Source organism: Paramisgurnus dabryanus, chromosome 22, assembly GCF_030506205.2.
Source record: "Paramisgurnus dabryanus chromosome 22, PD_genome_1.1, whole genome shotgun sequence".
Lineage (NCBI taxonomy): Eukaryota > Metazoa > Chordata > Actinopteri > Cypriniformes > Cobitidae > Paramisgurnus > Paramisgurnus dabryanus.
Genome location: NC_133358.1, coordinates 18,338,149 through 18,366,023, shown reverse-complemented (window position 1 = coordinate 18,366,023; position 27,875 = coordinate 18,338,149). Strand labels below are relative to the sequence as shown.

The following is a 27,875-nucleotide window of genomic DNA, read 5'->3' as shown; positions in this document are numbered from 1 at the left end:
TTCATTTCAGATTATATATCAATCTCAATGTCAAATGATAGACACTTATTTGACTGGTTTTGTGGCCCAGGGTCACATATTTTATCAGTAATCAAAAAAAAGAAAAAAGAAAACTGCATGGTTTGTAACATTTTGCATTCACTTAACAATTTAAACGTATGTAGGTTGATAAGTGCACAATTTTCATTTTCACTAGCATTTAAATTAATGTAATGTTACGACAACATTTCAAGGGATAAAATGTAATGAAATAATAACAACATTACATTTATTTAGATAAAAATACTAGTGGTAGGCAAAGACTAATCGCGATTAATCGCATACAAAATAAAGGTGATTTTTTTTGCATAATATACAAGTGTTTGCTGTGTGCAATTATTATGTATATATAAATACACACACACACACACACACACACACACACACACACACACACACACACACACACACACGTGTATGTATGTATTTAAGAAACATTTACATGTGTATAAATTTTTATTTATATTTTATATATTCAATATTGTACATACATTTTAATAATAATTATATACAAATAAAAAACTCTTAAATGTATATGTATGTAAGTGTGTTCAAATATAAATTATAATTACACACCGCACACACACATATATTATGCAAAAATTTACTTTTATTTTGTATGTGATTAATCGCGATTAATCTTTGCCCAGCACAATAAAAAACAATTACGAAGCAGAAAGAATGAACCTATTAAATTATCATAGCAAAAAATTCAGGCTATAAAAAAATTGACCTTTAATATTGCAGGGCTCAACATAAAGGACTGCCATGTGGCCCGGGGCAAGCGTGAGAGATGTTCGGGCAAGTAAAAAGTATTGTCACTTGTCCGATCGGGCCAGTGCTTCTCCCTCAGTCACTAAAATATATTTTCATCAATGTAAATTATTTAACATCTTGGAAGCAGACATTTACTTGGGTAAAACATGACGAAAAAAACAATGCAATATTTTGCACAGTTTGCTGTCAGTTTACAGGTTCAGCAGAAAAGTTGGGACATTTTTTTGTTGGAACATGTCTGTTGTATATGTATACCTTTATATTTGACTTTTAAATTATTATTTTTAAATATGTGACACTGACATTTTTTATTGGGGCAATGAAAATTTTGGCAGGGCAAGTGAAAACCTGAACCACTGGCCCGATCGGGTCAGTATAAAAAATTATTTTCGTTGAGCCCTGTATTGTAAATGAAATCAACACTAAGAGCCATTTTAATGACCCTGTGTGAATAGAGGGAATCAGGCAAGTGATCTCTGATTAAAATGGCTGCAGAGTCTGAGTGTGTTTGAAATATGTGGCCAATGCAAACTGCTGGAAACTGGCAGAAAATTATCAATGACGATTGATAGATGTGATGAGCTCCTCCACACATTTCACACTATGAGGTCTGGCGTTACTGCTGGATTAGCATTTCATATACCACCATCATTACAGTACAAGGGAAGAAAGATCCAGACAAAGACAGAATCAAATTAAGGTTTCGGTTAGATTTTTGCATCTTCTGTCGTCATGAACGCATTTATTGATACGAGGCCATGTTACACAGCCTATGCTTAATTGAATCAGATTGGAAGGCGAGTAGGGCTAATGATGCTGCATGTTTCATTCGGTATGACTGCGTATAGCAAATCTCAAAGAAAATTAGTGGAACAAATAACTACACTACCTATCAATACTGATTAAATGTACTTGGTGGAACTAATGGCCATGACGAATGCTTTTCTATGAATACAGTACTCTTTACGTTGATAATTTGTGACAGCACCAAAATACTAATCACTTTGCGTGATAAAAGGCACCGTTTTCCCTCCTGCGGCTTTAAAAGCTTTGTGGAATATGAAAAGCGTAAGTGCAGGGGGTGGCTCAAGGTGACGGAGACCCGTGTAATTTAAACAAAACTAAAGCCAACGGTGCATATATGTTTTGTTTTTATAGGTTTACCTCATAGTTTGAAACCGTGAGGAGGGGGCGTCAATCACACGTGGCAGGAAGTAAGGTAGATCTGGAGGCTGCCTTACCTTCTTTTCCTTGTCATGGTGCTTATCCAAAGAGTGAGTGGAAGAATCACTTAAGCTTTGAGCCCTACTACCACGGCATTTGCTCCTTCTCTAAAAGGTGAAAGAGGAACTTCGAGTTACCATTTCAAGTCTGTCCAATTACCTATTTCTCACTTCTCTTTCTTTTAGGAACAAAGAAAAAAGCCCTTACTCAGACAAAGGAAACAATAAGTTGACAATTACGGAGGAAAAAAGAGACATAGTCATAAAAACCAATCATGGTATTTTGTATGCTGAGCTGCTACTCTATCAAATTTCCAACTTATGAGCTGAACAAGTCGACCTAAGGTTAAATAGCTTGGAGAAACAAAGGTAGCTTTACATTTCCAACTGTGTTTTCTCACGACAACAACAGCAAAATAACATGGTTATCTTCGGACCAACATCAACTACAGTTTTTAAAGAACTCGACACCTAAGCTGATCAACCATTACGTTTTTCCTCACAACTAACCATTGATAGTTTTCATGTGATGTCACGCACTTAGGGGAATGACCTGGTGGAGGGCAAGAGAGAGCTATCTGCCGTTGGCCGCAAGTTAAAAAGTGATTGATTTCTTTTGTTTAGCCCAAATACTGAATAGTTGTTGTGCAATAAAATGCACTAACCAATGACGAGACAAGCTTGGGCTATGCTATGAATTTTATAAATATAAATTTTGTGACAAACACACATGCATCTGTCCCCAGTAGGGATGCAACAATTCTCAATACATTATTGAACCGTTCGGTTCGACCCCCACGGTCCAATACGCGCATGTGAATTGCGTTTTTTTTTTTCCAAAACAGTCCGTTTTATATTCCCTGCACTTTTGTTAATGTGCGCGTCCGCTTGATCAGCACACTTATAAACGCCACAGCGAGTTGATATCCAGTGACTCTGCTTGCAATGCTGGGGTCAGATTTCATTCGCGTGCACACACACCCAACAGAAGTACGACAACAAAAAGATGCAGCACGACTGTCTTTTAAATCTGAGGTGTGGACTAATGTAGATTACATACATCATCAATGTAAGATGCAAATTCGCGTGGGGCAATGCGAATGACGCAAATTGGGCTTGCTATTGATGCAAATGCGCGTTATGTGCCTCAAACACGTCTTCCGCGCAAGTTGAAAAAGTTAAACTGAAGAAGAGAATACGCCTGATGCTAAAATAAATCCCACCAATAATCTTGATTGAGGAACGCATTTTTGGTTTCTACACAGACAGCATGATGTTGGATTTAACAGTAGTGCAGTAAAATATAGCCTTCATTTACAATGTAAAGTTTAATTTACTAAGTACAGGTATATAAAAAGGCCAATTTATGTAATGTAATGAATTCACATGTTCCCCAGTTTGAATAGAATATCATTTTCATATGTCTTTATTTAATTATATCTTATATTATTGTATCAATAGAAATATGTAAGATGATTTTTGCATTTACATAAAATAAAGAGAAATGCAATTAAAACCAGTATTTTTTCTTCTTAACATCTCACTGTTCCTGTTACCCAAGCATAGAATAATTTAAAAAAAAACACTTTAATAGGCCAAGGCATCAGAACCGAAACCAAACCGAAAACCGTGGACAAGAATCGAAAATTGTATTGAACCGTGAACTAAGTGTATTGTTGCATCACTAGTCCCTAGTGAGGGAAAACAACGGCAGCCATCAATATACACTGGTATTTACCGTGACCACTTCATCAAAGGTAACCTCACGTAAACCCTGGATATATTAATCATTGTATTTTAAGCCATAAATCTCATATTTGCGTAATTTTCTTACCTGGATTGTTGAGGCAACCAAGTACAGTGATTAGTTACACTAACTGCTAAAATTGGCTAAACATCATGTAAAAATGCAAAAGTGATGAAATATTTGCAAATCCTTTTCCATCTTTATTAGATCATTTGTTGTACTAAGGCCTGGTTTCACAGACAATGCTTAGCTAAAGTCAAAACTAGACCTTAAGATGTTTAAGCATCATTTATAAACATGCCTTAGAGAAAGATGTTACTGTTGTGTATCTCGAGACAAATTAATATCACTTGCATATTTTAAGATCTGTCAGTTCAAGTTATTTTCAGTTGAGACTGCTCAAACATGTGTCTTAGTCTAGGATTAGCCTTAAGCCTTGTCTGTAAAATCGGGGGTTAGAGTATTAAACATGCGTTCAGTCTGAACTAGTGTTGGGAGATATGCCCCATAGTGAGGTCTGGCAGGAATCTGGCGGTTTTAGGCACTATAAAATACAGAATCGGGTGCTGTATAAAATTTTCTTCAATTGAGAGGCGATTTAAATATCCGTGGCTTGAAACGGATGAAAAATGGACTGTTTTATGCTGCCTCTTTATGGACATCCCAATGTAAACTGACACTTTCTTGCCCTCCAACAGCACTGGAGGACCACGTGACTGAAAACTATGAATGAAATGTGAACACATTATTTTCTATTATTGTACGCACAACAGCACCGTTTGTCCGCCTCACTCTGCTGTGACTCCGGTGATACCCTAGATGAAGTGCAATGTGACGCTTCTTGTCAGGTGTACAACAGGCTTAAAAGATACAATTGTCATCTGCCACATAAAAAAGCTGAAGTCACAAAATGCTCTTTGTTGACAAGCGGCAGCCTTAAACAAAGGCCTCCATAGAAAAGTCAGGGGTTAGTAGCCAGCTATTGAACTATTAATCCAAGAAACAGCACTGATGGTGTCAATCCATTAACACTGAGACATGGTACAACCTGCAGAGAGATCAAGCTTTGATTTACAAATAGGAAATAACTACAATGGATGATATACAAATCAAGGAAAACTGTGTTTGACTGCGCTGACAAAAAAGAAAAAATTAGGAGAACAACAAAAATCTTTTAGGATTGCTAGTATTCCTTACAAAAAGTATGAAAAATATGAATGAACGCCTAAATCACAAGCCTAAAAAGGTTAATTAAACACTTAAACTTTTCAGCAACCACATTATTCACAAATGCATGAATAATATAAAACCCACAAACAAATAATAAACACTGCAATTCCTCCATCCTGATTCATTACAATCCCCTATGGGAACATCACAAAGCATTGGCCCCGCCTCCAGCCTGTCACTCAGAAGACCTGTAGAGGACTAGCCGTATGTAAGAAGCCTTTTGTTGGGAGGGAGGATAGACACACACACACACACACACACACACACACACACACACACACACACACACACACACACACACACACACACGTACAGCACAAATCTGAGAAGCAGCAGGGGTCTGTGGCTTTAGAGCTAAAGCGAGCAAACCCCCCCCACCACACACACAAACGCAAAGTCCACGTGCACGGTAAGGGTCGAGCGAAACTGGACTGGAAATCACAGGCCATCACTGAGCTGTCCCTGTGTCTCTGTAACCCTAGCCGTCTTTTTCTGAGAGGGGTATTAGGAAGGGGGAAACGCAGGAAAGAAATGGGGGGTGAGGAAAGGAAAAGAGAGCTGTGGACAAGGGTCCAGTGAGTTGCTGCTGATTGTCAACGAGATTAAGGGGTTAAAGGGTTTGAGGGGGATTGAGATGGGGACGGCAGGGGCCGTTGGGGGTAGAGGGGTGTGGATTATGCCACAGCTTAGCTTTCAGCAGCTGTAATTGGACCAGGAGTGCTAGACATTCACGAAATAAGAGCTATTCCAGATGAGGCAGAGTCTTTCAAAGGCACGGTGCATTCACATGCTATTCTGGATGTGCAATAACCGCACTATGACATGATCAATATGTGCTTAACATGATCCGTGTACAGCCAAATATATAACAATATAAGTAACAGAGCAGATTGAATGCTGAACATGAGCCACCATGTGAATGGTTTACATTAAAACCATTAAAAAAATATGCAAGCCTTTACAAATACAAAGAAAAACATAAAACACATCATTAAAGGAAAAAACTGCATTTATATGCATCTACTGTTGTTTAGAGATATACTTTACATACAGGCTCTATATACATTTTAGGTACTATTTTCTTTTTATTTATCACCAGGCTGGTTGTGAATTGCTCCAAAGTCAAGTTTTATTACTTTAAAATGACAGAATTTAATATCAAAGAACATCAATGCTGTGGTTTTTCAGTGGTGGCGCTTTGTGCAAAAATGTGTTATATACTTATATAGGAATGAGAAAAGCTGATTCTTACCAGTTTGCTGTAATGGTATTTGCAGTATCCACAGTATTTCACATTATCAGCATCTGAGCCCTGTTCTTCACACAACAACCCAGCAAATTGAGCACTAAATTCAAAGATAGAGGAAAAACAGATGCATTAAACTGTACAAATAATAGTGATGTTTAAACTAATTACCTGTAAAAAAAAAATTATGTGATCAATAATTTAATGACAATAATTCATGGTTTTACATTACTTTAACTTGTAAAGATTTTTAAATATTAAGTTGAATTTGAGAGCGTTTTTAATTTATGCTGAAAATTTGAAGGTATTAAAACTGAAACAAAAGTTATATATATATATATATATATATATATAAAACTTTTGTTTCAGTTTTAATACCTTCAAATGTTATATATATTTTATAAAAATTATATATATATATATATATATATATATATATATATATATATATATATATATATATATATATATATATATATATATATATAAAATACATTCACATTCAAGGTTTAATACCCTAAAATTTTCACACAAAAAATATATATATTAATATATTTAAATAATATATAATATATATTTTAGATTATAGAGGAGGCAATACAGTGCAACTGCACACATTTCAGCTAAATTTCGAAAACCAAAGACAAAATGTAACCCTATCACATAACTTGTGTGGTACATTACAAGTACTTTGATTTTGGCATTTTGCCATTGACATTTTCAGGGTTGATGTAATGTTCCCTTCACTGCACGCTGGCAGCATTGCCTATCTCAAGAGTCATGGACAAATTTTAAGCTATGAGGAAAAAAACTGAGACACAGACACTGAGGTGGTCAATAAAAAGGTGAGTATATGCCTCATTTCCTTAGGATAAGCTTAAATAGTGTATGCCTTTGACTCACAAAAAACTGGATTTAGGGTGTTTCTTATAGTCAGTGAAACACTGGTGGTGGGTAGGACTGTGAAATTAGTCATTTTTGATTTTCAAATGTAATGTTTTATTCAAACATTTACAAAAACAAGATAATTGAGGTAAAACAATGATTGTGCAATTAAAATATAAATTTGAAGGCACCACACACTTACGTAATAATAAGGTTAAATAAATGCATGTTTTCAAAGTCACTGAGTAATCCTGGTAAATAATTGAGATTATGTAAAAAAAAAAATTATACCAAAATAATCATGACTATGATTTAAAATAAATACAAATATTAATAATCATGTTTATGATTTAACCATTAATCAAGCAGCCCTACTGGTGGGACCCATTTCCCCAATACACACTTTACCAAAGCTTTTCTCTTTTTGTGGCATGAACTAGCCACAAACATGGTATGGAGACAAGGCTCACTATATACAATTTTGAAAAGATATTATGAATTATTTTAAGGATGACTATTGAACTCATCATTTGAAAGAGCTTTTTTGCATGCCATATAAAATTGAATAATTGATTAAAAATCTTCTCTGTGTTTATATATCTTAGAAACATAACCGCATCCCTGAATCAAAAGTTTTTAAAGGAAATAAACTGCGTAACATGGCTTTATTAAAGACATTAACATGTATAAGATATAAAACAAATCAGGTTTCCACGACTCACCATGTGACGTGAAAGGCCTGTCGGCAACCATGTTTGTTACATGTCATGCAGGCTCCAGTAGCAGCTTTACTTTCACGGCCTTGTTCCTCACAGATGTAGCAAGTCTACAGAAAAACCAAAGTCACCAAACTGATTCTTCAAACACAATTCTTGAAAACAGTTATTACAATATACATAACGCATTGCTGCGTGACTCTCAGCTTGTTTAGCGTGAAAGCTTTCCCAATTTAACAAGTCTCTCAGAGGCTGTTCCTCCCAACGCCTCGATTATTAGGCAAGTGATAACCATGCCATTTTAAATTGGCTCACAGTGAGGACTCAATTACCATCAGACCTGAATCTATTTTATACCAGATTTTAAACCCACTATTTCAAGCATGACATTAAACTGCAAGTCATCAGACACAGTGTATTGAATCCAAATCTTATAACACTAACTGATTGTACTGTAGTTATCTATTGCATTGAAGGGCATCCATAGAAAACAGAACGTAATTATGTTTTCAAATGAAAAATGAAGGAGGCGGCTTCATATCCCATTAGTACCTGAGCTTACATCGTTTTCTTTAGTCTCAAGGGTGACCAAAAAAGTTTTAGGCCTATTTCTAAACATTTGAACTTTGCAATTACTTTAATATTACACGATCCAATGCAATAAGAACACAAGCAATACATAAAATTACTATTTGTGACCCACTCTGCCTGTGAAATTCAGGCTAAAGTTATGAAATTGAATGAAGTGTGATTTTAATCATTGATAGCCTTACTCAGTCAATATTAAAGATAACAGTGAAAAAAACAATGGAAAATTCAGTGAGTATTGTTATTTCATTTACACCATCACTGTTAATTTTTCCACAATGTGAATTGCAGCCTAGCGAGGGGCATTAATGGCAACGTTCTGTGTTTATTCAAGACTGATAAATGTAGCACTCGGTGCCTTAAGAAAACATGTTCACAGCATAGGCCTAAAACTCCTTTCTCACATACTGTTTACACTGCTGAGCTGATTTATGAGGTCCTTATGTTAAGACTTAGCTTTCCAATTGATATCAGCACCTCATTGCAATAGCAACACGTGTAACACAATTACGCATGTGTTGTATAAAGTGGTCACTCTGAGGTTATGAGACTTACCTTATTATAACGTTCGTGAGGGACAGATTGAAGCACGATGGGCTCCATGGTGGATACATTGGCAAACTCCACTTCTGGGATATATAGAGCACAAACCACATGGGCCCAACCTGAACAACACAACACCACATATGATCAGAAGAAGTTTCATATAGATGGTGAGAAGTAAAAAATTACTTTTGAGTTAATATGGCAAATTATACAAGCACACCCATGGGAGTAATCTCCGCCACACATAACGTTATGTAACACCATTCGAATAAAACCTACATAAATCCCTTTGTGGTAGTTCACGTTTGACTACTTTGTAAATCAATAAAGAAAGCTAACACAAAGTTTGCTAATAGGCATGTTTAAATAGGGCCAGGTCAAAACCTTAAATTTTGTTAATGTATTTTTTTGTTAATATGCATGTTTTATAAAGGCATAAATTATGATCTATAATAACAGAGACTCAAAAACGAAGTCTTCAAATACATTTCACACCAGAAAGGTATGATAAAATATAAGCTTAAGAGCAGAAAAATCTAATACAGGCAGGTTCTAATATCTATTTATATAGAGACCATGGTGAATTGTTTGCTTATAGTCACGCCTATGTGGCACGTCTGGCTTCCTTTACCGTGTGAAAAACACTTATTAAAGTGTGTGGGATGAGTGAGACCACATAAAGATAAAGCACCAGGATTGGTTAAATCAGACAGCCTATTCTCTTCGGTCTACAGTCTAGACTAAGTGTGGAACCATAGGGTGTCAACCACATGCACGCTACATAAATATTATATCATAATTACAGTCTCCCACCATCACAGCTTTTCTTCACATAAGCTGTCGTTTAACCACAAACCCACTACTATGGATGATTCTGATATAATGACCATATTTTGCAAGCGGGTGCAAACGCACTGACTTCTGTTTATCCAGTATCAAGACTCAGCGGCAGGCCTAAACTTAAAGGTGAACCTATGAACTGTCTTTGACCCCCGCCTGAAGGGACAAGGAGGTGGGTTTTGTTGTTTTGAAGTCACTCCAAGAATCCGGCAGAAGCCTATAAACCAGGCAATAAAAAAACCCAAGCACACCCCAATGAACTTTAAACCCCCTCAAACAGAAGGGTGGCTTTCTTGAAAAGAACAATTTGCACATGATGTTCTCAACTACAAGTACACAATACTAATCTTGTTTTTTTTTTTATTCTTGCTGAACATAATAAATGAGCCTTTTAGAAAGAATCAACAACGACAGAATTTAGCAGGAAGACACAAAAATGTGAAAGAGACAGAAACGTACTGTTATCCTTCTTTTTCTTATCCTTATGTTTTAGCATGTTATTAGATTAAATATTAACCCAAACTCCAAAGTTTTCATTTGGGAATATTTTGTGTTTATATAACAGTGGCAATGCCTGTAAAAACCATGTGCTACCCTGGGGAGGAAATACAGAAACAAATTGCACTCTTCATTGACCAATCATAGAAAAGAAACACAAGCTGTACACACCTCCACTCTTAGAAAAACAAACTTTTGAGAGCCCTGCTAGTTAAAACAAACTATTTAGCGTAGTCAAATAAGCATTAAATACGACATCCAGTAAAAAAGTAGGTCAAGCATCGCTTACCACTGATAATAACCTTTAATAAATAACAAAATTTCGGAAGAATGTCAATATGCTTTCGGATTTTAGACGAGACGATATCAGCATGATTTGAAACTGTTCAACCGTAAGTCTGGAATGATGTTTCCCTCATGGCTGTTAAACAGCCCACTACCCCTAAAGGATGGGGCATGGTCCTGCAGCTGTGTCCCATGCCATGTTTACAGTCTCAGAGCTGCCCTCACCGTGAACCCTGAGCATGAAGAGCATGAAGAACAGAAGTCCCCTCTCAGCCCCACAATGACCCTGCTGAGACCGCCCAGTCATAAAAATAAGGTGAGATAGATAAACACACGTCTTGACCCCTCTCTTCTCGATGATTTAGAAAAAGCAAATAAAATATGCAAGAACTTTTTAAACCAAGACTAAATCAAACACACCTGATGGATTTCAAGGGATTTTAGATAAATAAATAAAAAAACACCAGAAAGTAAAAGGAATTTATTTAATGTAACATCCATGTTAAGTCTAAATTAGGGTAAACTATTTTGGAACTGCAAAATATTATTGTTTAATTAACGGCTTATATGCAGACATATGCAACATCTGTTTTATATGAAATTTAAACAACAATTTCGACAATATCATTTAACACCAGCATGATCTGTGATCATTAAAAACCAAGAGAATGTGTGAAATCTCCATAATAAATAAATACCATATTTCTCTAATTAGTTAGTCAATTTTATGTTGACATTTATTAGAGGTATAAAACAAAACTGTGCTATCCTCTGCAAAGAATGCATTTTTTCTTAAGACCTTACATTATTTTACCATCACAAGAAAGTGTGAAAGTTTTTAAAACAACTTCCTTTTAATGATTCAAAAGACTTAACCAATGTGATGTTTGCGTTTGTAAATAAAAATCCCTCTAAAAACTGTTAATCCATCAACTGTTCACAATCAAAAACTGCAGCGCAAAATAAGGCACATGCACATAAGCATGAAACACAAAACTCCATAAATAAAACACCAATGGGTCCTTTTTTTTATATAGGCCAATATTTAGCCACTGACCCACTAAATTCAAGTAGTAATGTTAATGGTTTTTCATCAGCAAGTGTGAAGTACAATAAAGAAAAATATTAAGGGGCAGTTTCCCGGACAGGTCTTATCCCAGTCCCAGACTTAAGCCCGGGATACACGTCCCACAATCGTTAGGGATGCACCTAATTTTCGGTTTTCAGCCGAAAGACATTTATCACCGAAACAATACGGCCGAAATGTTGTGATGATGCAAACAGAAACAGCGACCTGCACGTGCTTGTCTGAAGCAACATGTATGAGGTGTGGAGGTACTGAACACAATGTTTTACGTCTTTAGCGCTATTTTTAGCCTTTCATTGATAAAATTAAAGCGGCTGATTTCCGCGTAGTTTCATTTTGCTAGCGTGTGAAAGTTGCGCGATCTTATTTCAGAAATTGCCCCTCAAAGTAATCAGGACAGAAGTTGTCAAAAGTGGACAAAAGAGACGGATTTAAAAATTACAGGTGTAAAGGTTATGTTTCTCTCTCGTCCTCATATACTCTCAGTATTAAAGCAGCCTCTCAGTGATAAATCTAAGAGCTACACTGAAGTTGGCATTTTAATAAATGCAAGTTATCTTTGTGTGCTAAAAATGCACATAAAGTTCATGTAGATGGCAATACACATTCTCTTTTTTGCCAAATAAATGAAAAGCATGTTGAAATCATCAATGTCTTCCCTCTTGCTCTATCAAAATCTCATCTGGCTTTCCTCAGAGATGGTCCCAATAATGTGCTTAAAGTCAAATTCAGTTTGTGCATGATTACATGATATAACTTTTTTTTAATACTGTATCCTAAATTATGGATAATTAATACATTAATAAGATAATACATTTCTGGAGTGTTAAAAATGTAAAGAAAAAATAACAACAAGAACCGTACTGAACCAAGAACCATGAACCAAGATTAACACCATTATTGTTACGTTTGTAAGAACTACTTAAATGTCCCAATATCTAAGGCCTATTCCTAGATTAATCTAAACCCTGTACAGGAAACTGCACCTAAGCATTGGAAAAATATGGTGGAAGAGGTCCTACCTCCATTATCTGTTCGTTTCAGGGCTCCATCTTTGTGGGGACACAGCTCACATCTCTGAAATGAGAAGAGAAATAACATGAAGCCATGCTCCTTTCAACTATCAGCAGGCCAGACACAGCTCTGATGCCTTTCAGGAACTCTGGGCAACAAAGTTTTAGGGTTAGACATATTTTCTTCCTTTAAACTAGAGAAGAGAGCATCCCGGCAAATTGATCAATAATACTGTAGACAAGAGACTTTGATAGATGACTGAAGCTGGGAAACATCCACTTCTTCAACCAAAAGAGCTATTTCTACATTAAAGGATAAAACATGATGTTTAGAGCTAAAAGCGAAAAAGACAAGTCCAGTTGAACCATTTTGTGTGACAAATAAAAATAGAATAAACCCCTTTAAAATAGGTTGAGTAGTCTTCCAAATTAATAAGTAAGGATAACTACCATGATGGAGGCAGAAAGTAATCAAAAACAAAGCAGATTGTTGAAAGAGTACTCATGCATGAACACTATGATATTTCACTCATCTACTCATCTTTAGTCTTTTACCCAATAAAGTTTTGAACAGGATTAGATACTGGGGCAAAACAGTATGCTTGTAACCATGCCATAATGTGCCACATACCACTATGTTCAAAGTTTTTAAACTTCTGCTCAGTCGGCTGTCCTCCTCCTCTTTGTTACAGGTGGTGGACAGTCCTCCTCCTTCAGAGGTCTGCCAGCTCGGCTTTCTCCCCCTCCACCCTTTAATCTTTGAAAGTGGCAAAGCAAGGCAAAAATTGGCTCATTTTTAGTAATTGGAGGAATAAATGGCAGAAATTTGGTTTCATAATTATAATTTTTGCTTATAAAAGTCTCCAGTAAGAGCTCATTTTGGTAGAGCAAGCTATAATTTTCACATATCTATGGGGTATGAATGGTTAGATTTGCAACAAAAGGCAACAAAAATATTACCACTCGACCCACCTGTAGATATTGAGTAGGAGAGATAAATCCTGTTTTATTTCAGAACAAGAGCAGGAGGCATTAAATATGGTCTCTGAGCTTTATGGCGGGATGTGGGACACTATGTTCTGGCATAAATCCAGACCTTTCAACAAAAATGCCCACATAATGGGTTGTGTAACAGGTTTCCCCTTCTTGTGACACATTATTCTTCTGGTTTAAACTGCCACTTTCATTTCATGGCCACCTGACATCTTACATGTCACACACACAGCTCGGTGGTCTCATAGCTGCTGAACTTTCAAAGGAAACTGCTTTAACTGCCAATGCAACTTGTGTCTATCGTTTCCTTTACTCAACCACTATCTTCTGTGCACAGATAACTGAAGGGTGTTTATCATCTAGAATTTATGATGGGTGCTTATTCAAGACTTTCCCTGTGAATACCAGTTATAAAATCATATGCCAAAAAAAGAGAACAAATAATTTAGTAAAGTTTAATTTTGAAACTTGATCTGAAACTGTAAGCTAGTGGTGTCAAAGAAATATCCCTTAACATGAGTTACTTAAGATTATTCTTGTTATAATTCAGAAGTCATTTTGAATTTGGAAATTATGTTGACCTACACCCAATAAAGCATTAACACGCTTTATACATACAGGCCTAAAGTTTTAAAGTTCACCTATTTCATTGCTAAAAAACAATGTTATTTTGTGTATTTGGTATAATACAATATGTTCGCGGGATTTATGGTTAAAAATAGGGATGGGCATAATTAATCGACGATCGATAATTGATTGTTAAGAATTTCGTCGATCACGTTAATTTGTTATCAATTAATTGAATGCATTTTTTTTATCTTACTCCTGTTTCACAAATACTCCGTATGCAGTGCGTTTGCGTATGTGTGCGGCGAATCCGTCAAGCACCCGTTGCAGTGCGCTGCTGACCGCTTAATCTGCATATAAAACGTTCATGTGATTGACACTTTCTGTGAACACTTTTCCGCATAAACAATAGAACAAAGCATCATTTTTTTTTCACAAAACAATATATTTTAGATATTATTTGACAGACTAGTAAATGTGGATTAAGGATGTTTAAAATCTCTAGCCTGGTGGTCAGGATCTGAATGGATCAAATCAGCAGTTTTGCAATGCTTTATTTATCTCCACATATATCATAAATAAAAATAAGCAGAGTAACTTTGCAAGTCTAGCCTTCCACATTATATATTTCCTACTATGTATATGTATATGATTTCCAAATAATAAACGAGAGTATTCAACGAAAAAAAGCGTCTCATATGGAAATAAATCCTCACAATATTATTATTTCTCAAAACTTTATGACAAAAGTAAGCAACTGTATTCATACAGTTATTCAAAGACGCACACATTATTCCGCATATATTTGAATATTATACAAAAGTATTCATATAACGGCACGTTTCATATGGCAAATAAATATCCTCACATTAACATAACAGCATAATGAAATGAACAAACAGACAATGAAACAGGATTGAAATATAAATTGTATTATTATTACCGGAAAAAAAGCAATATTGCTAAAATAATCTCTGAGGTAAATGCGTCAAAAACGCTGTTACCCGCACAATAAGTCTAAATGAGCAATTAAAGTGAAAAAAGCATTATTAGGCGATGTCTCAAAACTTTATATGACAAAATATATTTAAAAGAAATGTATACTTACAGTTATTCAAAGATGCACACATTATTCCATATTACTCCCGAGCACGTTTGTCTCTGGCCTCGCTCTGTTATGTAATAGATTGACAGGTGCGCATCTCCGTCTTTCAAACATATATAATTTTGTAATTACTACCTTAGGAAAATTAGCCATGATTTTATCATTGTGAAAATGTTTTTTTTTTTTTGCAGATTAAAACGATTTGTATTTCCGCAATTTTACTACAAATACCATGGTTATGGTATATTGTGGAGTTGGAGAGTAAATGTGTCTACTGTTGTTTTACAACAAATAAAAACTAAAAGACTATGTTAGTATAATTAAACAATGGTGAATGGGGCTCACAAAACCCACGCTGTTTCACACATACTCTGTATGCGGAATAAGCCAAGTTAGCGCTGAGGTACCTGTGCATCCCGGTCAGTCTCCTCGGAGCGGCTGTTTTCGGCGGCGGCTGGACTGACGGTCACCATGGGTTGCGGTCGCGTCTGACCCCAAAAAATGCTTTTATTTCTCAAAAAAAATCAGTAGACTGGTGCAGAAGTTTTATGCCAGTTCTTAAGTTAGTTATTTTTCACGAGGCTTTAAGTAGCCTAATTTGTTATAGGCTAATATCTTGCACTTTCTTCTGGCTTGAATAATTTTGAGTTACATTTTGACAAAACCTTTCAGATCTAAGTATTATGTTTTTTGTTTATTTTAATGTTAAACATGAATCTGTTTTTTTTATTTATTTTGGAAATAATGAGGTCTCGGTTTAAGAACGCTGGCTCGCAGCTGCAGGTTCCACTGCTTTAGAGCACCGCACATGCACGCACATATATGTTTGAAACAGTTTAACTGTCTGCCACAAGTTGATTTTGTAATAAAGGTCTCATCGAGGAAAAACACGCTGTATATTTGTATTCATTGCATTTTTTAAGTATAAAAGTTAAATAACAAATTTTATTATAAAAATATTAATGATTAATCGATAGTCGATCGTTAATTCTCCCGACGATCGACAAAGAAAACTTAATCGAATGCCCATCCCTAGTTAAAAAAAAGGATTTTCCACATACCGTACATTTTTGTAGCTCCAGATATCCCGCCTTCCTCAAACGCATTGATTTTGTATAAAAGTAATCGATCTGAAATGTGCCGTGTCCATGATTGGCCAGCTAATCTGTACGTTGTGATTAGCCTGAATACCTCTAACATCAGCCGGAAATGTGACGCTTCTTACCATGTTTGAAAAATTCGCTCACAATGCAATGCTTGACAGGAGTAAATTTACAGACTGTGAATTAAAGCGGGAGGAATTATGATAATGTCGCTCATGTCCACGTCAACAGGCCCAGAAAGTAAACTGTTGCCTACAATCCATGTGTTTGTTGTAGTGTAAAAAAAAAGAGATTTACTCGCGTCATCGTTTACCTCGGGGTTTGTACCTTTTGCATAACTTTAACATGTGCGAATACAAACCTACAAACCAAAGGAAATGTAAAATTGCAAACTGATGATAGTTGCTCTTTAAACACTAAAATATAGAAAAGACACTTAAAAATAATAACTGAAAACAACCAACCATGAAAATTTCAAATATATCCCCAAAGAACCTAAATCATGAATTACTTTGTATAGTTTTGTACAGATTACTTTAACTGTCTTGGTGGGTATCAATGTGACAATGATGGATAGGGCTGCAACTAACGATTATTTTAATAATCTATTAATCGAAAAAATTATCGACAGATTAATCGATGAATCTGATAAAAACAAAAAAAGCATTCATTTCCAACCCCTTATTCAAAACAGAACTAAAATCTTTAGAAATTGCACAAACATGTTGCTCCTTGAACATACCTGAGCTGTTACAATAATAATAAATAAAATAAAATAAAAATGGACTAACACAAAAAAATACACATGTATGCTTTACATCTGCCAAATATATATACCGTAAAACTTCAAATAATAGCCGAGTCCCAAATAGACGCCTGGTGTGACGACAGGTTTGGGTAAATAAACACCTGTCTCGAATAAAGGCCTGCTCTGTTTTTTAGTTTCGGGTTGTATTTAATCTTCTAAAACCCGTCAGATAGTCTGTTTAAGACAGTTCTATGGTGCAGATTGAACACGCTAAAGTTTTTTTTGATTACCGGTAGATGTCACGTGACAGACGCAGTCGTTCCGTTACTCATCACTATGACAACACAACAAGCTTCGTCGCCAGGATTGAGGTGATGAAGACAGTAGCGAAGTGGCAATCGGGAGAGTCGGGACTTTTCCCGGTGGGCCGGTAGTGTTTTGAGGCCGCTGATAATAGCCGGGCTTTCAGTCTTTTGTCATGCATGCACTCCCGCCACACATTGTATTTCTCGCGCGGAAACACTATTTATCATATTTAATATGCTGCAGCGCCCAAAATGTATCTGGCCGCACTGCTCTCTCTCACTATCAAGCCCGTCTTCCCTAGAGTTCTAGTTGAGCGAGCCAATACAAAAAAAAAAAAAAAGAGAAAGAGGCTACACAATAGCCAATCAGAAAATAGCACTGTTGTATCTGGGTAAGATTTCACACAACAACCAAAAAAAACATATCCTTGTTTGCTTTATTTATACTGCCAATAATTTAAGAAACACAAACTGTATGTTATTACACAAACTAATTTGTTAAACACATTCAAATTATAAATAAAACGTAATATGTGGTAACCTCCTGCTGTCATGCTGGAACAATTAAATTAAAAGCCTGTCTCATATAGACGCCTGTCTCTTTTAGACGCCTGGTGTGATGATAGGTTTGGGAAAATAAAAGCCCGGGCTATTATTTGAAGTTTTACGGTACTTTTTTATGATGCATTTCCCATCAAGAAGCCTCTCTTGGGATGGGATCAAAAAGATAGTATGAGAGTACACTCTCAGAAATAAAGGTACAAAAGTTGTCACTGGACAGTCCCCTTTCAAAAAGGTATACCTTTGTACCCAAAAAGTGCATATTAGTACTTCAAAAGTACATATTGGCAGTTCAAAGATACATATTTGTACCTAAATGGTACATATTAGGACCTTTTACACTGTGCCAGTGACAGCTTTGTGCCTTTATGTGTTTTCTCTGATTGGATAGCTATCTCATTTGTTAAAACTGTTCCCTTTACATTTGGCCACACAAATGCGTCTTGTGAAAATGAAAAATGCGTCTTCTACTCCCGCCCTAAATGCAAATACACCATTCATTACTTCGCCTTAAGTAATTTAAGACAAAAGTTTATGCAAGAAAGGTGGCACTTATTGTATATTGTACTGTATGTTGGGCCGGACACGTGGGTCTCCTTGCTTGGCATGAGCTGGAGCGCACAGTACAGAATAGCAGGAGAGTGACGGCGCGATGAGTTAACATACAGGTCCATGACGGGGAAAAGCGTTCATACAACTCTCTCAAAGTTTTATTTCTTTGTTTAAAGTTTTTATTTCTTTGTTTAATATCATTGGATTTTGTCATTGGAGTTTTTTATTTGTTCTAGAAACTTTTTTTACCCGCTGTCATCGCCCCATAAAGCATAAGCGTGTCTTCTTTGTTTGTTTACCTCTTTGCCGGCTAACTTCCAGGTGACATGTGGTTTTCCTCTACATTTGTTGTTTTTTATCTTTTCTCCGCCCTGCCAATGAGGCACCGAACTCTGCAAGCAACACTGCACGAGAGACACCGATGCTGCGTCGCAAACCGCATACTTCCATACTATATAGTAGGTGAAAAGCACTACTTCTCGTACTCTTTGCCTACTATATAGTAAGGAATAAGGCGGTTGGGGACGCAGTGCGAGTGTGTTCACTCCGCTCCGCGCTTTACTGAAGTTTTTCTTTTCTTTTTTAACGTCTCTGCGTCACACGACACAACGAATTGATTATGAAATTCGTGGCCAACTCTTTTAGTAATCGATTTTTATCGATTTAATCGATTCGTTGTTGCAGCCCTAATGATGTAGTGGAGCTGTCTTTAAAAAATGAATAAGCTTTCAAGCCTAGTCAAAATGAACATCAACCAATAAAATAAAACCAGTGTTTCAAAAACCTTAAATATATATATATATAAATATATATGGAAATGTTAAACCCAACCCTCCCAACTATTTCAGCACAAAACCCATGTAAATGGTATGCCCACACTAAAATGATTGCAGCTCCTAAACTATTTGACCAATAGACACAATTGTGAAGACACTTGGGACTTTTTTATCCAAATTTAAGAATCAAGATAAGTTAAAAAGAAAAGAGTTTAAAAATAATGAGACTGAAATGTTATGCAAAAAATATATTTCTGTTTCACACAAAAAATTATAGATGTCCCACAGCAGCCCAAAACAGCAATGGTCTCAAAGCCAAAGGTTTAACAAATGTACCACACATATTACAATATAATTATATAGCCTTTAGAATTGATAAAAACAAACAAACCAATATTTACATGGTGGATACTACTAGAGAGATTCTTAAAGGATCACAGTCCGTTTGCCTTCACCATAGTGCACAAACTACACAAAAACACGTCAGGCTTGTCCACGTGGATCGGTCAGCTTAACAGGTTAAACCAGTGGTTCTGAAACTGTGATGGTGCCAGGGGGCCCCCAGTTTAATTACATTTTATAAAATACATTCATCTATCATAAATTCTGTGTATTTAACCTCAGGCTAAATATAGGAGGGGGGGGGGTGCATGCAGAAAAAGTTTGAGAACCACTGGGTTATCATAAAATAAAAAACCTATAATTGATGGGCAAAGTATACATGGATTGTAGCTATACTGTAATAAATTGTTCATAAGGGAGATGAATATAACTGCTACCATTCACATTTTAAACATGATAACAATCCTTTAATTTAATCCGGTCTTCTTGAGTAAACAAGTAACCTATTCAGCTCCATCGAACAACAGTATACCATCATGTTTAGTGATGCCTAGAGTCACTGTACTCTTGTTCCCATTAATACCAATTTTTCGCTTTTAAGATTTTGCAAACAAGCCTATGAGTGCATACAATACAAACAAATGCTTTTTAGCATTATCAATTACTATTATAATGCAGTACAATACTTATGCTAACACAAAAACTAAAAACAGGTGGATTTGTCCCTCAGTGACAATAAAAAATGCACTGCAATGTAGGCCAGAAACAATTCCAGTCAAACACCTGACCTAAATACAATGTGACCTGATTAAAAAATGCCGTCTGATCACAGAGGTACTAAGCTTTGCACGTAACCGTCTTCTGATTTGACCCTTATTTCAGCTACCAAAGTTTACAAGTCTTGGACCCTGTTTTCTACAGTTAACAAGCTTAAAAGGTCCAGGACATTTACTAGAATAACTCAAATTGTGTTTGTCTAAAAGATGATGGACAAACGTTTTCCCTGCAATGTGAAAAATACTGTTTGACTTTATTAGATTACTTGAAAAGCTCTGTCTGAGAGGATTTAACTTCTGCCTGGTATTTCTTGTATAACTCATAGATTTTTATCAGATACATTTTTGATGTGTCTCTGCTGTTCTTATATACTACCAAACTTTTGCTCTGGATTTTCTGCGATGTGACTATTGCAGATGTGCACATTGCGGTGTCGATGCTGAACCGATATATTGCGCAGCCCTACATATGAATCAGTATTGGCCGATCATGACAACAAGAAAACTGCATCGGCTGCAAAAATCCTGATGGGAGCATCCCTACTTTAATGTGCATTATAAGTATACATTTTATCACTATATTTGTTTCTAGTAATCCATGCTCGTGTTGCCATGCTTTGCTCTAGCAACTACAGAAACACCTCAAGGATAACATTACCAGTCCAAAGCATCAATAATAAATATCTTAGCAACTTCCAAATATATTCTGCAAACAAACCCAACACACAAAACCAGCAAAAGAGGTCCAGACAAAAAAGAAAGATTAAAGGTAAGGAAACTCACCACCCTGGCAGCTCGCTCCTGTGATTCACATTTCCTGCAGAACCAGGGGCCTGTGGGGACTTGGACAATTCCATAGCAGGCTGAAACAACACAAATATAAAAGGACAGATGATATGAAGAGATCTTTTCCTGTCAGTATTTGAACTTGATATGTAAGCAATAATTTTAAGGAACTTGGGGGAATGTTATTTAATTATTTGTATTTATTTATTTATTTACTAACTCTTTCCAGCAAAGCATGCACATTGTATGTCTTCACTATCACACATGATACAACAACAGACAACAAAATGTTCTGCTGTGGATGAACTGACTGAATTACAAAGACTACAATGTATCAGAAAACACCTGAATATGTTTACCAGAATCTGAACATGTGACAAATAAACAGCTGATATAAAAGCAACATCCCTATTCAACAAATGTTATCCTGCAAATGAAAACCCAGCTGAAGTAATTTTCATCCTCCATAACATATTGAATATTCTGTAAAAATATAACCATGATATCTCTAATATTGATAGAGTAAAGAAATGTCAAACGTTGAAATTAAAATTAAGTCAAACTTTGATACTTGTAATCTTAAAATTAGGATTACTTTAGCCTAGATTTCAAAAGAAGGGTCACAAATGCTAACCAAAAGTAAGAAAAGACCAGTTTACACCTTCAAATTGCTAACTGGAACAACATAACTTACAGTCACATAGATTGAAAATACAAAAGACATCTTAATTCCACAGAAACAGTCCTGACAACAGGTTTAGAGTTGACATTACTACATGAATGGGACAATATTAAATCACTGCTCTAAGCCCAATTCTAATATTTTATGCCTAAATGTGTGACCTGAACAAACTGCTATACAAACAATTCGTCTGTCAATAACATACCATATAGTTCCTATTAATTTAGGTTATTATGTCAAAGCAAAACTATTGACAGTATCGTGGGCCCAAAACACATGAACAGCAAGAAAAAAACAGAAATATGACTAAACATAGTACATTTTTTTTGCCTGACAGATCACATCTTATAACAACAATTGTTCCATTTAACTTACCAATACAGAATCCACTCGTTTACTACGATTTTCCTGAAGCCAAGATTCAACCGACTTTTGACAGTTTCATCTGTCGTCTATTTACGAATATTTGACAGCTTGGGTAACTGGTCATAAAATAAGTGTTATAAGGCTAGCTGTAGTGACCTAGACAGCTTGTCTGACTCATCTCTTGTTTTCATAGCTGTGGCTGACACGTTGTTGGTACTGAAACAGTGGTGATAATGAACAGCCACTAACGACATGCTGTTAGTGCTCATGCTAACCACAAACATTAGCACAGTCCGAACTTCCCTCGCAGAAACCAACAAGCGTTACAGAATACAACAAACCGACCATTTAAAAATTACAATGCCTTAACTATCGTCCAAATACCATAATAAAAGGGTACGCGGCCGAGCGTCACATTAAACTTTGGTCATCCTGAGCGGTCGTTTGAGCTAGGCTAAGCTAGGCTAATCCTCAACAGCAGGGAACTTATCAAAACATTCGCCTCAAATAGGCCTTCCGTATATAAAACGGAAACTACAAATGGACACAAAGCATGTTAAGGCTGTTTATATTTACCTTGGTGGACAGCAACATTACAACCGTGACCGTCGCAGTAGACAAGAGGGTTTTCGGCCCAGCCTCTCTCATCTGAGCACACACAGCAACCACCGATCATCTCCTTCATAGTACTCGCCGAGTCGTCGTCTTCCTCTGCCAGATACAACTCGCTGGATACCATCTACCACCACACAAAGACCAAAAAAAGGGCGATCGGGCGTTTGTCTCACGAATCGCTATCTTGCCTGAAAGTCGAATTTTAGGTCCCATTTCGACGAAAAGCCATATTTCAGTCGCATTGGTGTTGAAGGCGGTATTTTTTGGGCTCAACACACAAACCCAGTACTGAAGGCTCTCGGGATGTGGAGGCGCGTGTGCGCATGCGCTGAACGAGCTGAAAGAAGAGAACGCGTGCACTGGAACAGGCCTCGTGGGGTTGTTTGATGCACGCGACGAGCGCCATTGATTTTTTCCGCGAGTGGGGGCGGATTGCGGTGCACTGACTGCACTTCTCGCTACAAGCAAGATTTGGGAGTTTTGTTTTGCGTTGAAGTGACAGCGTATGGTGGTGAATGTAAGTTACCTTACTGGAGAGCACGTGGAGCTTCCGCGTAAAGAAATGAGTGTGACTAGTAATTACAGTTCTGCTTTATGCAGATTCCGGTTACACATGCTGTTTCATTAAGGTGCGAAATAACTTGTCAGAATTAATTACCAGTTTAACCCCCGAAGAACACATACAATTATAACCTACTTATTTTCCAACTATATATAGGCTATACACATTTATTTAAATAAAGGATATGTTTGTATTATATATTTATTTAAATAGAAATAAAAACTAAATGAAATACCAAAATAATTTACACTAATGCATATTCAATTATGATTTTATTTCTTTCAATTTATTCCTAAAATAAGATGACATATGAGGTTACTAAACTGAGTCTCTAAGTGTAAAAACATTACTTGCAGAGCGTATAATAAAGTCAGATATTTAGGATAAAGTCCTAAATAAATCTCCAGTGTGTAGAGTTTACTCTGGTAATTACGCATTCCTACAAAATCCCCTTGGTTCACGTGTGGATTGTTTTCAAGTTTTCCCCTTTATTAATTTTATTAGGTTAGTGTATACTGCGATTTTTTTTTCTATAGCCTAATATTGGTGCTATAGACAATATTGGTGATCTATTGTCACTTTGTATGCTGTGAAGTTTACCGAGGTTGGAGCTCTCATCACTTGCAGATAGGTTTAGTGCTAGGCTATATATGGCAACTTTACCTCTGAGGTGAACAACTGCTCAGGCGCATCAAATACTACTAAAATTGCGATTTAAAAGCATGACATCAGTGCAGTTTAATATATCTGGAAGAAAACATAACGCGCTTATTTTATACCCCACTTAAACCTAAAGTTTGTAAACGTGCCGTAGGCTACCTGTAATGTCAAAAATACTATCTTACCAGGTTGTGCAAATTAGGGTTAATCCTGAGCCGTTTATGTTAATGAACAGGCTGGTGTGGTTTTGTATGTGATTTGTTTTCACATTTAACTTTCTTCTTTGAACCAGCAAAAAATTTGCCTACAATAAAACAATAACTTCAAAACAACGAGACCACTCAACAAAAGCAATAATAATAATAATAATAATAATAATAATAATAATAATAATTTATGATGATGATTATTATTATTATTAGTAGTAGTAGTAGTAGTAGTAGTAATAATAGTAGTAGTAATGAAAAAATCTCCCCTATGTCTTTTGATAGACAAATGTCATTAACCGTAGAAAATGCCAACCTCTGCATTGCCTTTATTTTTCTCACGGTTGAATCGGGTTAATTAGGGATGACGATAATCTTACGATGTTGTGGTCTACCATTACCTATTTTGCGGTCCATGCATTTCTTTTTAGATAAGAGCAGGTTTCGGTTTTAGAGCTGCGTTAACAACGATGTCATTGGCAGAGTGAAAATCGGAGTGAACAGCGTCTTGCTATCTGTGTTTTATTGTGTTTATTCACCCAAAGATAGCTACATCTGTTGCAACTTTCAAGTGGCGCATAGTGTAAATGGGCTACGACGTATAATTGTCCAGTCATGTCCCAAAACAAAGATGTCCATCAGAACTGGGTAAACAAAGTTCCAATCATCTAAAGTAAGTTTAATTATCATATTTTGGTGCTAAACAGAAGTTAGGCTTTTCCTTTATATGTAGCTATTGGCATGGACCTCACTTTTTTACCTCTACCCAGGCCTATACAAGACCAGAGGTTGCCTTAGCTGTCGGAAAAATGTCATGTTGATTGTTGATTTGAGCCCATTTACAAAAACAACACGAGGGGTCCGCCGATAATTTATTCACCACATCAGAATTTGGCAAATGTTACATTATTGTAACTACATTGCGCAACAATGTGTTGTTATGACCATTTAAAGACCTTTGTGTGTAAATATATAATATTAACCTTTGAATGGTGTTAAAATGTTTACATGTTATTTGATTGTAATACAATTCTATTTTCATGACGTTTATCATGCTATAAGCTGGATTTTAATATACGTTTGCAAATCCTGTGTCCTTTTAAAATAAGTTTCTCCAACTTAAAATACTAATAATAAGTTAGAAAAAAAGTTTCATTAATCCGTTGTAGGCTACTCTATATTGCAGTAGGCTTAATCCACAATTGACCAGTCTTGTACTACAGTCATATCCAACAACTTGTTACTAATTCGTGTCGTGCATTTGCGTTATTTGTGTCTAATAATTACTTTACTTACATGAGGTAAACAGCCAGTTATAGCACATATAGCAAATTTGGAAATATATTTTCGTAAAAAAATATGATTGTCTTTTCTCATGAATGGGGCACAGAATGGGGTTTCGAAGCTGTTGTAAGGTTTGTAAATCATGGGATATATAAGCTTAAACAAAGAAGGTGAAATAAGCGAATTGTTTTTTTTTTTATGAGGTGCTCCACAAGCAGGGGGGGTTTGATAAATAAGAAATGGGAAGATTTTGACTGTAGCACGATATTTAACGCAAAGACTTGTGGGTAACGTTTACACACACGCAGATACGACACGACAGGGTTAAAGGTTATTTCAGCCTACCCCCCAGCTAACTCTGTAAATTTATGTTTAAATTGTCGGTAACTCGTGGGTTCGTAAATAATAATTATTTGATATGGGAAATATCAAACTTGACATATTTCTGTTATAAATAACAAATTAATAGTCATTCTTGCTTACAGATTTTGGTGTTTATCAAGGGGAAGGAGTTCTGTTTGTGTCTCGTGCAGGCACTACAGAAACACGTCTTTACGCGTGTTTGAATCAGAGAAAGATATATAGATCGTTAGATTTAGATTTGATTTGTCCCATGAGCAGTTCGTTTGTCATCATACCGGAGGTCGCTTAACAAACATCGTTTAAAAAAACTTTTCGACAACTGTAACTTGTGGAGTCACGCAATGTTTTGATTGTGCTTGAACTTTAACGAGATGTTTATCTCTCTACTTCCTATGTGACTTAGTTATACCGATAGATTTCTGAATACATAGAAAAACAAAACAAGCTAAATGTGCCATTACCGTAAATAAAACACCACATTCGATGAAACCTAAAAAACTTGAGCTGCCCCTCTATAAAATTGCAGGACAACTTTGGTCTAAACGTGTTCTTTGTTCTATTGTTTGGTAAAGCGCGACGAACAAACGTCCTCTTACCTCACACGCTCTCTAATGTGAGAATCTTCTTCATCAAACTTTAAGCTCGCGGTCCTTAGCGAAAAGTAAGCGCATGTTTAACAATATTTCTAACTTCATAATAATAGGTACACTGCGCTTTTTCATTTGTCACCCGACGTGTTTTTCCATGCTGTTTGAGACTCGCGCACGTTGTAGGGAGGTAGCCCCCCACTTAGTGAGTCAGTCACGTCTGAGGATCAGGGCCCTTCCTGATTTTCCTGCAAGAAAGCTCCCAACTGCCCCAACATGATTATCTTTGTAATTAGAAAAAATATACATTGTGTACAAAAAGTACAAGATTTGAACCTGGATGTAGTGGAACACCTTCATATAAATACGCAAGGATAATTCATTTTCCAATTTTCTTGCAGAATTAACTTTGAATTGACCCAAGGCATAACATAACTTTTAAGTTTTTAGATTGTGATATTTTCAAATAGTGGACCAAATAGCTTTATAGAAGTTTTACATTAAAATAGGCTATATTGCCAAATTGAGTCAAAATTTACATAATAATAAATTATTTATTCTTACGATATGCTATAATCACGTTTTAGTTCCATTAAATTGCGCCAAATTCCTATAGTCTTCACTCTTTTCTCTATTTCTTTTTTTTTGATGAATGTGCAAATTAAATGATAGTTTTCCAACTTAAAGTTGCAAAAGTAAAATAATTCTCAAAGCAGGGCAAACAATTCTAGAGGCAGAACTTTCAACTCTTCACCCAAGACGATGCACAGTGGGTCGAAGATCAATCATTATCACTCATGTCACAATTGAGGGCTGTTCAAGCTGTGAGGTTTCAAAATCAAAGGAGCAGGACCTGCATGTTGTCTTTCAAATGATCTGTGCCCTTTGAATAAAAGTTAGAGAGAGTTTAACAGACGCTGGAAAAATGGATTATTAACATTGTATTATAAGTGCTATAAAGCTGACATTTTAAATATAAGTCTACACTGCAAACAACTGTGCTAAATATTATAATAGGTAATAAAATGTAAAATGTATATTATTGTTACTTTAGACATTTGGCTGGTTTATGGTAGAAAAAAATGCATTAATAGTGAAGCTACTAAATAGCCACTAAGCCTTGTGTGAAAATGTCTACGAGCAAGTCACGAAATGAGTATATAAATTTGAGACAAAAGTGTATTATACCTTCGACCTACGAATATGTGGACGTTTA

At 36.0% G+C, this 27,875-nt stretch overlaps 1 protein-coding gene across 6 annotated transcripts in view; it reads right to left on the bottom strand.

The window, feature by feature from the left end:
• Window positions 1-27,063, bottom strand: part of mllt10 (MLLT10 histone lysine methyltransferase DOT1L cofactor) — a 64,459-nt gene extending 37,396 nt beyond the window's left edge. Inside the window, exons 1-9 of one of the 6 annotated variants that reach the window (XM_065258060.2) lie at window positions 26,669-27,063; window positions 22,959-23,121; window positions 21,332-21,411; window positions 13,352-13,477; window positions 12,730-12,784; window positions 9,007-9,116; window positions 7,870-7,973; window positions 6,269-6,362; window positions 2,058-2,147 (exon numbers count right to left, since the gene is read on the bottom strand). In XM_065258060.2, the coding sequence (XP_065114132.1) occupies window positions 2,058-2,147; window positions 6,269-6,362; window positions 7,870-7,973; window positions 9,007-9,116; window positions 12,730-12,784; window positions 13,352-13,477; window positions 21,332-21,411; window positions 22,959-23,121 (822 nt within the window). In that variant the 5' untranslated portion in view covers window positions 26,669-27,063. Of the gene's footprint in view, window positions 1-2,057; window positions 2,148-6,268; window positions 6,363-7,869; window positions 7,974-9,006; window positions 9,117-12,729; window positions 12,785-13,351; window positions 13,478-21,331; window positions 21,412-22,958; window positions 23,778-26,668 lie in introns of those variants that run through there. The other 5 variants (XM_065258066.2, XM_065258061.2, XM_065258062.2 and 2 more) reach the window with 5 other exon arrangements.
• Between the last annotated feature and the right edge of the window lie 812 nt (window positions 27,064-27,875).